We start from the raw sequence: 13,966 nt of genomic DNA on the forward strand, positions 1-13,966 counted from the left end.
TATGTATAAGCCGGATTTTCGAAGATCCGGCCATTACAAATACTAGGTTGTGTCCCTAGTACGGGACCTCAGCGGCGTCGCCGCTGCCGGGGCTCGCTCGACCAAGGCCTTTTGGGCCTGCAGGTCATAGCAGCCGAGCAGGGTCGCCTCCCAGTCCTCCCGAGTTCGGTTGGGGTGAGGAGGAATAGCTGGGTTGGATAGGCAAGCTCTCACCATGAGGTAGATGTCCGAAGACTTCTCCGCACGGTGCGGAAAACTGCTCATTAAGGAAGGATTAAAACGTTTGAGTGCTGCCGCAGAGTGTTGGTATAGAGAGGGAATAGAAGCCGGCCTTCCGTTTTAGACCTTTACTCGGGCGAGGGTAAAGATTATGGCAAGATTGATAAAAAAAGAACAATGTCTTTAAAAGAATACGCGGGTTCGTCTTCGAGATCCTGAGAGATGGGAAGCCCGGAAATAAAGCGCGTGAACGGTGGTTGTCGGCTGCCTCATTCCCATCAAGACCCATATAAACAGGACCCCATACTATGTTCTGGTGAGCGGTGTCCCCGGTATAGGTGCAATTTTGAAGTAGTCGGTAAACTGAGTATGGAGCCCAGCCTTGCTCGACGTTCCGACAGGCCCCTAGCGAGTCGGAGATGATTATTTTGGAATCAGTGTGGGCAGCTTCCAGCGCAATGGCGACGTTCTCCGCGTGAGGTATGTCGCGGGTGCGAAATGTAAGCACGTTAACAGTTTTGGACTGATGGACCACCCCGGCCATGTACCATCCCCCTTGGTGGGGGCCGGAGGCGTGCATGTAATAATTCCGGGCTTCGACCCATAATGGCGGCCCAGGGCTTCCGCCCGCGCCAGGCGTCGGCCATTGCGGTCTTCATGTGCCATGCTGTTAGGAAGAATGCGTACGTAGAGGGCGCATCTCCACTCGAAAGGGAGACGTACACGCTCTTCCATAAGGATGACATGTTGGATGCGTAGCCAGACAAGGAGGCGGCGACTAGACAGTGTCTTTGAAAGACGTGTGTATTGGTTGGTGAAGTGAGCCTCTCGGATCTCCCGGGACGTATTAATCATGTCCATGCACACAGCAGACGCTGATTGGAGGTGTTCACGGGAAGATCGAGGGCTCTTTTAAAAATTTTGCTCTGGATTACTTCGAGTGCATCCTTGTCCTTTTTTGCGAAGGTGGAGGTAAGGAGTCGAATACAGGATTCGACTGGCCACGAATGCATGCGCCAGCCGCAAGGCGTCTTTGAAACGCAACCCCCCACATATGTAAGAAATCCGGCGGACCATTCGGCCCACCTGGTCCCGCACCTTACGGAGTTCGCCAAGGTAGTGTCCCATCGTCTATTTGGATGAATGAAGAGCCCCTACAACCTGACCTCTGTGCGTTTAGAAATTGGTCCTGTCTCCAAAGAGAGCTCAATTTTGGCCGTACAGTTAGGTAAAGGGCTTCATCATCATCATCATCATCATCATCATCATCATCATCATCATCATCATCATCATCATCCTGACTGTACCCCACTGCAGGGCGAAGGCTTCTCCCATATTTCTCCAATTAACTCGGTTCTGTGCTGCATTCTCGGTTCTGTACTGCAAGCGTAGCTGCATCCACTTGACCCCTGCGAACGTCTTTACCTCATCCACCCACCTAAATTTCTGCCGTCCCCTGCTACGCGTTCCTTCCCTTGGAATCCAGTTTGTTACCCTAAGCGACCATCGGTTATCCTCTCTTCGCACTACATGTCCTGCCCATGCCCATGTCTTCTTCTTGATTTCCACTAGAATATCATTAACTTGAGTTATTTTTCTCACCCAGTCGGCACGCTTTCTATCTCTTAATGCTACCCCTACCATTTTTCGTACCATAACCCTCTGCGTTAATTGTCCTCAACTTTAGTAGAACCCTCTTGGTTAGCCTCCACGTTTCAGCTCCATAGGTGAGTACAGGTAAGATGCAACTGTTGTGCACTTTCCTCTTGAGCGAAACCGGTAAGCTGCTAGTCATAATATGCGAGTGCTTGCCGAATGCGCTCCATCCCAATCTTATTATTCTTGTTATTTCTTTTTCATGGTCCGGATCTTCGGTTACTACCTGTTCTAAGTAGACATATTCGCTTGGTACTTCCAGTGCTTCCAGTGGTAAGGGGCTTGTGTGTACAAATTAAGATTTTTTAGGGGAGCATTGAAGGCCGCAGCGGCGAAACGTTCGGTTGACGTTTGCTGCAGATTGGCCTCTTTATCTCCAAGGGAAGCTTGCGTGGCCCACAGGGTGAGGTCATCGGCATATAGCGCACACTGCACACCAGCGATGGCAGGCGTCCGTCTTATGTAGATATACCCAAATGGTCGATCTGACTTCGTAGCCCTCCGCTACAGCACGTCTTTCTCTTCTTCAACGTGGTTCAGGTGTCCACGGAACAAGTGTGAAAGATACTGTGCCTTTGCTCTGTTGTGAATCAACTTAAGCTAATTGAAAATAAAATAACGGCAGCAAACAAGCATGCAGCAACACAATCGGCATCCCTAAAGAGAATGGTTTGGTTTATATATGCATGTTTTAACGTTCACAAACACTTAAGGCTATAAGAGACATGCAGTAGACGGCTCCGAAAATTTCGACCATCTGGGGTTGTTCATTGTGCACTGACATAGCACAGCACACAGGCGCCTTGCTTTTCACCTGCGGCGATGAGCGGCCGCCGCGGCCGGACATTGATTTCGCAAACTTGGGCATAGTAGTCGAGCACCCTAACCACGGCACCGCCGCGGCAGGCCTTGATTTCTCATTACTGTACTTCAGTAGACTTATCCCGATTCTAACTGGTCAATCAGCCAACAAAGAATTTTCACGCTCGGACCATTTCTAGTGACCTGTCCGATAGATGGAGACAAATTGTAATTGCAGGCAGCTTACGGAGTCAACCAGTGCTTTCAGATTGGTTTGCATGCAGCTGTCTTCGCGGATAACGGAAGATCGATGAATAAAGGGCAAATTATGAGTAATTGTCGACGCTGATTGGGGGACAGCATTTTGAGTTCTCAGAATTGGGGCCACTCCACACACTCATGTTTTCAATATATGGGAAACATTAAGTAAAAAATAGGAGGACGCTTAAGCTTCTCTACTTGTGGGTATTTTGTCGTTTCCCTGAGTATTCTGGGCACTCCTTAATTTTGTGGCCGAGGGTTTCTCTCGCCCCACAGTGTTTGCACAGATCATTGTCCCTAAGGTCTGGTAGCATGTGAAACGCCCAGACAGATTCATGAACGTATTAGTTTGTAGCCGCCTCCACGCGACAGCTTCTCTGTTATTTAGGCTAACATCTGGTTGGGGTACCAGTCTAAGTCCCAATTTATAATGGCCGTAAATTTGCAGACGCCCGTCGTATGCCCAGTGTTCGGGGGGTTTGACGGCTACCCGGAAGTAAAGAGCTCGGGCCATCTCGTGAGCCGCCTCGTTACCAGGGGCGGCCGCTTGAGCGGGTGTCCAAATTAAGTGAATTTTCCTATTCAACGTTCCTTGGGTGAGTATTTTGGCTGCCTCCACCGATATCCTCCCTTTTCCAGAATTTTGGACGATAGTTTTGCTGTCGCTAATTATGAACTTGGCTTCCGTTGCTACGCAAGCTAGCGCTATCGTAACGATTCCTCCGCAGTCTCTATGTTGCTGCCTCTGATGGCTGCCGCGGATACCGGCTGCCTTTGAGCATCGACTACCGAGGCTACCGCCGCACCTGTTCTGTCACTTGCCGCATCAACATAGACTACTTCCCTCGCTCCCATGTTCTTGAACCGTCGCTCTAGAGCTTCGGCTGGTTTGGCCCTTTTTCGACATTAAATTCTGGATGCATGTTTCTAGAGAAGGGGGGAACTACCAAGGCGTTCCTGTTTTCCCTACTAATTGTGACTTTTTTTTGAACTCCTCTGTCTGGGTGAGGCCTACTTTTGCCCGAGGGTGGACCTGTTGTGATGTCACAACAGGTCCACCCTCGGGCAAAAGTAGGATGGATGGATGTTAGGTTGGTTGGTTGGTTTGTGGGGTTTAACGTCCCAAAGCGACTCAGGCTATGAGAGATGCCGTAGTGGAGGACTCCGGTAATTTCGACCACCTGGGGTTCTTTAACGCGCACGGACATCGCACAGCACACGGGCGCCTTGCTTTTAGCCTCCATCGAAAAGCTGCCGCCGAGGCCGGGAGCGTCCCCTTTGAAACCGAGTGCTGATAGTCATCACCGTATTCAACTTTATTAGCCATGATTTTTAACTTAGGTAATCCAACAATTTTTACGTTTTTCCATTTAGACCCGGGTTATCTGAAACAAGTGGGTTTAATTTCGATTTTTCTTCCATGCGTTCTCTCACTGCTGGTTATCCACGAGTCCTCCAAACGTCTCTTTTTTACCTCTACCGACGATCTCTTCCCGTTTCCTTTGTTACCTCTAAACCTCAGGGTCTAGCCTAGAATCAATGTTTCCGCACCGACCTTTCGATAGATACTGCCACACTCCAGTATAAAATGTTCAATTGTTTCTAGGGATCTACTGAACACAGCACAGTTTCAGCTTGTTGATTAAACTTTCTTCTGTAGCTTCGCGTTCTGAGACATCCTCAACTAACTTCAAAAAGAAAAACGCTACCTTTATAGTTTTCATAGAATGTTTCCTTCTTAATCGGAGTTTTTCATTTTCTGTAGTTGTCTAGGGTCTTCTTCCTTTCCATTGAATTATTCCAGTTTTAGCCTGTGTGTTCTTTACCTGTCGTTTATTGTTCTTTATTTCTCATACTTACTGAGTCCAATGCCCTTTCGGTATATGTATTGATATACTTTATCTCCCCACCTATTGTCTGTTTTCCCAAGACATTTGTACAATATTTCGCTCGGAGCTTCTCGTGTCTCGAAAGATGCCCAGCCCATGTCTCTCTGGGCTGCTTCGCTTGTAGTTTTCCAGTGGGTTCCAATTGCATACCTTCCCACTGATATTTTGGTTTATAACCCCGACTGGACATCTGCTCTTAAGCATAAACCCGCGTTCCCGACGGTAAGTCCCGGTACCAATATTCCTTTCCAAATACCTTTAATTACGTCATATCTGTTGTATCCCCATATATCCACATGCTTCATTATTGCGACATCCCTTCGCCCCTTCGCCTTTATGGAATGTTCATATTTTCTCACGTATACCTGTTCCTCGCTTAGCCATACCCCAAGGCACTTATATTCTGCCACCTTTGGTATCTCACTCCCTTTCATTTTCAGCTTTTTATCATTGAAATCGTTGAACACCATTAGGCACGCCATAAGGGCGATGATAGTAAAGCCGACTGCATCTCCTTCGTATTCACGTATATTAGCTAATGCTTGTAAATCATTCTAGATGTTGGCTAACAGAATAATGTCGTCCGCGTACATTAATCCTAGAAGCATTTGTTGGAGGCGAAACGAAGTGGCGTCCGTGTGCTGTGCGATGTCAGCGCACGTTAAAGATCCCCAGGTGGTCGAAATTACTCCGTAGCCCTCCACTACGGCTCCTCTTTCTCTCTTTCCACTTTCATTCCCACCTTCCTCCCTTCCCTTACGGCGCAGTTCGGGTGTCCACAGAGCAAGTGTGACAGTTACTGCGCCTTTCCCTTCCTGTGAACCAATTTAACTTTAATTTAACATCTACTCCACCTAACTTATAGGAGAGAATAAAACCAACGTTGCTTTCTTGCAGACTCTTTTCCACACTCGATGTCAGTGCACGTTAAAGAACCCTAGGTGGTCGAAATTTCTGGAGTCCTCCACTACGGCGTCTCTTATAGCCTGAGTTGCTTTGGGACGTTAAACTCCACAAACCAAACCAAACCAAACCATCTTTTCCATACTCTTCATATAAATCGTGAACAACGGTGATAGCAGACATCCTTGCCTTAATCTTTAGCATTCTTCGACAGTAGACGTACTTCTTAACCACTACCATGCAATCTCACATGATTATCTCTGCAGATCTTTTTAATAATTCAATTACTTCTTCACCAAAGCCTTCATATTCGAGTTTGTTCCACTGAAGTCTCTCGGCGTCCTGAATCTGTTCCTGCTCCCTGTTATTTCTCTTATCCGGACAACTCACATGGCTCCAGAATTTATTTGTCGTGGTCGCACGCCACCTGGTGGTGTTGCTTGGTTGCCACGTGATGCGTAAAGTCTACACTGTGGTGGCGCGCCCCAGTGGTGGCCTTTGTGTGATTACGTCAGATACATAGACGTGAGTCAATGTGGCTTGAATTTCGTGACGATGACGTTACTGGGTCCGGCTGACCTAGCGGTCAATTATGAACGAGCATTTAAATCAAAGACGGAAACGAAACATACAAACGCATGTAGTAAGAGCTAACGCTGCTAAAAACAGCCGTATTCTGCTAAACACAATTTATTTACAGCGTTACACAGTGCCCCATGCTAGGTTTTACAGGGATATTGCATTGCGATTTTATTTGTCTTATCTAAATTCGCAGCCAATCTCATGCCTACAAAATGTCTACGAGGTGACTCATATATGACCTCTGCAGTCTGTGTAGGAGCCCAATTCGTGTGGAATGCACAAACCTACTCATTGATCAACAGTGCATTTTCCGCTAATCTTTAATTGATCTATGAAGATATCAAGACCATGGCCATCGCTTTCTCTTCAATGTGCAAATTGTTTTGGCGTTAGTAACACAGCAGTAGGAATGTTTCAGTGCTGGTAGATTTTCCTACTCGTTTATTGATACCATGAGGTCATCCGTCCAGTTTCATTACCACCATTGCCTATTGAGTCAGTTACTGCACCCATAAAAGTGTTACGAGCTTCTGCTTCTATTCAGAGACTTTTTATTGAAATTGATATCTCTTTTAGGTCATTGAGCTGTAGCAGCCAATAACACGAATGGGTGATATCTTGTGTTTGCATTATAACGCTTAATATGGCGAATGACCGGCGGTAGTCATCTGTCGTTGATGAGCCTTCAGAAAATAAAAGACACAAACGATGGCCGGTTTAGCGTCGTAAGGTCGAATAGTAATAATGTGCACTAGCACCTCGGCTTTGGTTTCTATTTTTTATTAGCCGGCAAAAGAACATCGACATAGGTTTTAAGCTCTATTTTAACAAAGTCTCACGAATGTATTGCATATCCTAGGAGTAGCGTTTTTCGCTCGAGCTCCATGTGTGTTGGAGTGTCCAATATTGAGCTCAAAAGCGGTATGTAAGTTGGCGGCTCCGCCCAGACGCGTCTGTGAAATATTGGCGAAATAGGTGAATTTAGCCCATAGCACTCATGGACTAATATGGCTTATCATGCCTGTGGCCTCACGTGGGACCTAAAGCAGTTGCGGCACGAACATATATAATTCACGCGCCGCTGCTTGTGCACCTTGGCCATCGACCCAGGGCAATGTCCTTGGAACTTTCAAGCTGGATGCAACCATGCTTTTCGGTTTTTCAACTTCCAGTGTTTTGAGTTGTTTGGGATATTACCTTCGTCACCGTCCATGCCTAAATCATGAGACCACTCGCACGCCCGAGGTCGTGTGCGTGACAAAGGTTTTGGGACCATTTACGAACCTAACCGGTGAACTATGGTGCCGGCAGATTATCTTACCGAGTGTACACACTGTGGGGATGGGCCCTCGAACCTGTTCCGCATGATGTGGGTTTGCCCCTCCAACCCTGCTTTTACACCAAACTAAAACCCCACCTTCGAGGACTGGGAGGCAACCCTACTCGCCTGCTCAGACATGAAAGCCCAAAATGCGGTCAAAATAGCAATGCCGGCCACGGAAGCCACTGGCGTCCCGTATTAGGGACTCCACGTACTGATTTTAATTAGCCTGACTCTTTAGCAGCCTTCATGTAACTCTCTTTTCAGAACCAATACACGCTTTTACCTCCACTACCTGCCTTTTTTAGGCCACTGGGCAGTTGCTGCTGCCCGTTTAATTAAATTTGATTGCAATTTTCGCATCTTTCATCAGCACAATATTAGTCTAAACGCCAGGTATTGCAGCTCTTAGCTATGCAAGCAGGTTCTTGAGCCATTTACATATTTTTTGAGATCGCTTCCAAAAGTGACAGACCCACAGTGACTTGAGCAGATAATTCTCGCTTTAGCTATTAGAGTTGGACTAGGGCGATTGAGCTCATCTTGAGAAATAGCGCGAAAGATGGGATAAGAGAGACAACATGAGATCTGATTTGCCACAGGCGGTTATACGTCAGAATGCGTGAAAATAAGGCTCCGTACGGTTTGCAAACAAAAAGCCCGTCCAGTATTCGACGGAATGAAGGCTCGTGCTCAGCTCGTCTGTTAATAAAACTGTGGACAGGAAGAATAAGCCCGAGCACTGCAAGATCGCAAAGGTTAAAAAAAGGTGTGTAAAAGAAGAGAAACAAAAACGGGTTTTGAAGCTTCTCAAATAAAAAGTGGTTAACAATGCTGATATTTAAGAACAAGCTAGTGGATTTAGTAATGAGAGAGGCTTTATATTTCAAATGAGTAATGGACGCCTCCCAAATTCCATACGCGCCCAGCATTGGCATTTTATTGGTTGTGTGTATAGGTACGAAAACATCCAATGTTTACAATTTCTATATAGAACAAGGTAACAAATTGCTGCTGCTTTTAGAATATTTAGGCGTTTATGTAACCGGTCGCTGATGCACCTTGCACCTGAGCCTTGCCTCTAAATAGCAGTATTGGATGATTAAAATGCGTTATTTGTTTAAACTCTCACCTATGGCTCGTGTCACACGTTACAATTTGAGCCAATTTCATAGCCTGTTTACGAATGACCGCAGTCTTTTTGAAGTGCTCCAATCCATTCTGCACTTTTGTTTAGTCTGTGAAACACCATGCGTAATACAATAACACCCATTCGCAATCTATCGACAACCGGACGCTCTTTCTTGGAGTGTTGGTGACTGTTTTGGCACTTCTTAATTCACATCCCTTAGGAGGTCTGCTAGACATCTTATGGATACATTTCTACTTATTTGCGAATGCAAGCTTGTACAGAGCTGCTGAGGGCGTAGCAGGCGACATGACAATGAATGCTGTGCCTCGCTGTACTGGGTACTGGCGTGGAATGAGCAGAAGAAAATAGAAACAGGGTTTTTGTGAGCACAGTATGTAGAGCCTGAAACAATGCATCTGTGAAAGAATTAGCAGGACATCTATGATGGGAAATTATTCTTCCAAAGTAATTTTTGTAGTCAATGCGAGGCGTTCGAGGCTGTATTTTCTTCCTGCATTTATACAGACAATTTGCCTGGTGTGCTATATAGCTACAAGTAGACCACCCTTGTAAAGGTGTCAGGCATGGACAATAGAAACGCGTTTTTTAGCGAATAGAAACATCTGGCCGTTGAAGACAACTATTGGGCTAGAAAGATAATTATGCAATAGCTCTGCAAGCTTGCTTAAGTTAGTGTCACTGGTATTCTAGTAGAGAACACTATTCATCGGCTCGTTTACTCTATCCGTATGCCGCCATCGTGAGCCATCCGGACGGCGAGGGCTGGAAACCGCGACGCCAGGGTGTTTGTGTTCCTTTAGCACAGCTCGCTATCTTCCGCCTTCTTCAAAGATTACTGATTCCTGGCTGTCTGATCATAGGCGTGTCCATCCTTCGAATTTTTTTTTTCAATAGCCGCATCCTGTATTTGTCTTTAAGATATTCAAAACACTCCTATGCTCTTTGATCTTCCTCCTTTCGTTCGTTTTTCTGCCTCAACTGACAGATGTCCTGGCGTTCACAGTGCGTGTTTTTTTTTTTTTTCGCAGCGCATTTTATGGTGGTTTCTGTTAGAAGTGGCTATTGTAAAGTTTTACTAAACCCCATCCCAAATCTTCGTAAAGATCAGTTCCATTTGTTTAAAACCTTGGTTACTCAAGCTATGACCTCTGTCTCTAAAATCTGCCGCTGAGGAACCCTAATAAACTCGCTCCTTCCACGAAGAGCGAATCAACAGCCAATTTAGACAAAGCTCTCCTTCTGCCTAATTTAAAAGTGGGCAGAATTGGTTTCCAATTAAGTTGGTAAAGGCGCCACACGGAATAACAAGCACAAGACCGAAGCTTAAAAAGCTAGACCTTTATTCATACCAACAAGCACATATGTAGGTAAATGAAGGATAGAGGTTTAAATTTTAAGACCGTAAAAGAAGTCGCTTTGTCAGGAGGACTATGCACGAGGCTTAAAAACCAATGGAATTGTATAAAATATCTAAATTCTTTCTCGCTAACGTGCTAACGCAGGCTTCAGTGCCACAATCGGAACTGCTTTAGCGAATTAACTGTTTTCTACAATGAAGGAGTGTATGTGCAATGCTCACAGCACTTGCAATGCCGTAGTAAGTATTCTATCACACCATTTTGTACGAACCTTATTACTCCACCCTCTCGCGATCTGCGTAAGCCTTTTACGGTCTGCGTGGCAGACACCCCTATGCGTGGCAAGGAAAACTAGAAAGCGTCGACAACCCTGCACGATGCGTGGGTGGTTGCTACCCAACTTGAGCTCTACATTTTCGCACCTGTTTTTTCGCTTGATATAAGCAGCACTTATATGGAGTAGAAGACAACGCTAAACCTCCGCATCCTTCGGGAATCATATTGAGGTTGTTGCTGAAACATTTATATCCAAGCTGTTAAAAGCAAATCGGCGTTTAGCAGCTGCAGGATAAAGAAAACAGCTCTAGAATGATATTATGTGCTACCAGCATAGGAAAGGATGTTTTCGCAGCTATTTATAAAGCATGAATAATGACTACTTACTTTCAGAAACCACATCCAGCAAATGCACCCTGCCGATGAAAACAAGTTCATGGGGCTTTTTCAGTAGGTTTTATTACAACATGACGTCAAACACGTGCATTCCGATGAAATATAAAACTCACGGAATTAAAGGTAAAAATCGATTCAAGAGTCTTGAAGAATGCGAAAAAGAATGCAAAGGTGAGCGCTCTTCAAATTTTTTTTTTTTTTAGACCAACGGATAGACCTTACGGTTGCTTATGTGCTATAGGGGCGATAGCATAACATGCATTAGGAACGGGTAACGCTAAACACCAGCCATCAGGGGAGGTATAACGTGTAAAAAGGGGCCTTAAGAGATACGGCAAAGTAGCTGAGCGGATGATTAAGGTTGAATCAGTAGTTGTGAAATATTTGTTGCCTGTGTAAGAACCACGGTGGATATGTGGCTATTCAAGTGATATCAGGCCAATTTCATGGGGTCACATTTTTGTAGCACCACCACAGATCTGTCCGGTTAATTTGGTAATGAAGCATAGAAAGCGTTCTCTCTAAATTATTTATAAAACCATATATTGAGACTTTACCGAGTCCAAATACTTTGGAAGTTGTGGATCTCTCACTCTGTTTATCGCTTTGGAATCTGTGAAAAATGGCGACCAAATTTATACGTGGGCGATTGCAACCTCTTATGGGCAAACTGAAAGCATTGTCTAAATAAAAGAACATTTGGACAGCGCTCTCTCATCGTCAGCTCTGCTCCATTGGTAAAGCAGAATAAGACTATTAGCCAAAGGTTTCAGTGAAGCCGATATCATTTCTTCAACGCTAGCTTTAGGCAATGGGTGAATTGTGCGGTATAGGAGTAGCAGCGTTGACGGATGTGAGAAATTAAAGAAATCATGTTACCTAGGCAGCTACCAATAATATTTTGATGTTTAGGTTATTCGCCCAACACATACGAAATAAGATGTAATTAAGGATTAGTAACTGTTGTTCAGCAGCAGCCACATCAGTTTCTAGAATTTCGAAACAGCCATGGCCATTCGTGCTAACTATCGACCAGTTATGTCCACTTTCTGCTCATTCCGAAATTGCACACTTTGCAGCCGCTCAGCGATATCAATCAAAATGCGTCTCCTCCGCCCGAAATGAGAGTGAATGCGCGGATGGGGGATTAGATCAATGAAGCCGTTGCTAAGCTCCAATTCGGGGCATTCCAAATTACTGAAGAATGGGATGATCAACACATGCTTATTAAATGCGTTGAACAAATCTTGTTACCACGGCATGGGCAAGAGTTTTGAAGGACAAGTGACAAGAATTGCAAAGGCTGGTTATCGGGAGTCGGTTAGTATTGAGGCCAGTTGCCGGGTACTGAAGAGCCTTAAAAGAACGCACAGACTGAAATCCCTGCCCAGCATTGGTGAGAGGAAGAGGAAGGTTGCAGTGGTACCGTATGTGCACAGACTTTCGCATGGCCTCAAAAATGTAGGCAAGAGGTATGGTGTTGACGTCGCATTGACCGCCCTGCTCAAGATGAAGGGGATCTGCCCGGCTATTCAAAGTGAAAGAGAAGCGAAGAAGCAAGAATGTGGGGTGAAACATAGAAACCCATATATTGGATGCAAGACAGCTGTTGTGTACAGGCTTCCACTCTCTTGTGGAGCCAGTTATATAGGACAAACAGGACGATGTATTAATAAGAGACTACAGGAACACCGGAACAACTTGGAAAGTGGAAAGAACAAAACGTTTCTGGTATCACATTGCCATTCATGTGAAATAATGAAGAAGGAGAGGAAGAAGTGCACTCCTAAGTTTGACAAGGTTAGGATTTTGTATCGCCGCAAAGAGAAGATGACGAGAGAGATAGTGGAATCACATTTTAGTTCAACGGACAACACGTGTGTCAGCAAAACTTCTCTTGCTCTTTCAAGCAAAGAGGTGTCTTTTTTAAAGGATTTTTTGTGCAGCAGGTGAACCCAGGGGTTGTTTCACGTGACTGTTTCGTTTTCTTCATGTTTGTTTCTTCTGGGCCTTGGAGTAAAGGGCTTAGGCATAGTCGTGAGTCAGCGCTTTTACTGTGGCTTTCTTTTATCTTGTCCTTTGTCTTCGTATTCGCGCTGTTTATATTAATAATGAATAAGTACCAACTCGCCCAACAAAGTATTCCGGTTTTAATATAGCAATACAATTAACGCCTCTTTTTTCTCCTTCTTTCGTCCTTCCGCCCATAAAAACATGAACAGTTTCTCTCAAATGGGCCCTGTAAATTCATGAGGAGGCCAAAAATATAACGATCAACGTAAAGCGATCAACGCAAGCGCGAGCCACCACTACGGGAAAATAATTGACCTTAAATGAATATTGTAATGATTTTAATAGGGTTGGAATCCAACCTAGACTTTTCGATTTGCGAGGCGGGCACACTACCCGTAAGCTAGAAAGGCTAGTTGGTTTAAGCATAATAAAGATGTCCAAAATAAGAACGTGGTGCGCATGACAGCGATCCGTTATTGAGCTAGTACTGAAGTCGGCAACAAACCCCTAATTCTACAAGCCATCATGCGATAGATCGATTTTATTGTTTATGAGTAATAAATATCATCCAGCACTGGAAAAAAAAAGACTCGAGTCCCCTAAAAACATTTTCTCATTTTCAAACACGCAGGATGCCTTTATAAAGAGTTTTTAGTAGCGTTCGAGCATGGTTCATAGACTAGTTCGCGCTTATTCTTGCTTTCTCTTGCACGTACTTGCTGTAACATGATTTGGTTTCCTGTGTGAGTGTTTCTGTTCGTCTGGTTACCTGGCCGCGAGCATACATTTCTACAAACAGTACGTCCCAATGCTGCAGCTTTTAGATTACTGGAATCCGCTAGACTTATTTCATCTGAAATGCGTGATTCTAATTTAAAGTAGTAACAGAAAAACAACTGCTATATAATGGTGATATGCTTACAACACTATAGAATTTCGTCATTTTCTTAGCGACCGCAATTTATGTGGAATTTATTACGCGCGTATGGGATAAAAACGTAAAAAAAAAACGGCTGAACTCCTGCAGTGGATTAAGTATTGCAGCAAGGACGAGCCCGGAAATTGTTTTAGTGGAAAGCACTCATATAATCGTCAAAGCCTAGCGAACACCTTGCTTGTTCCTCTCTTGTGGCAGTAG

The 13,966-nt window shown here is 44.9% G+C and overlaps 1 protein-coding gene across 1 annotated transcript in view; it reads left to right on the forward strand.

The window, feature by feature from the left end:
• The window catches only part of LOC146176112 (BPTI/Kunitz domain-containing protein 5-like), a 69,366-nt gene that overhangs the window by 40,692 nt on the left and 14,708 nt on the right, over positions 1–13,966 (forward strand). Inside the window, exon 6 of the mRNA XM_084580915.1 lies at positions 10,813–10,986. Coding sequence (XP_084437041.1) covers positions 10,813–10,986 — 174 coding nt within the window. The remainder of the gene's footprint in view (positions 1–10,812; positions 10,987–13,966) is intronic.

Source organism: Amblyomma maculatum, chromosome 10, assembly GCF_055883805.1.
Source record: "Amblyomma maculatum isolate TAMU_Amacu chromosome 10, ASM5588380v1, whole genome shotgun sequence".
Lineage (NCBI taxonomy): Eukaryota > Metazoa > Arthropoda > Arachnida > Ixodida > Ixodidae > Amblyomma > Amblyomma maculatum.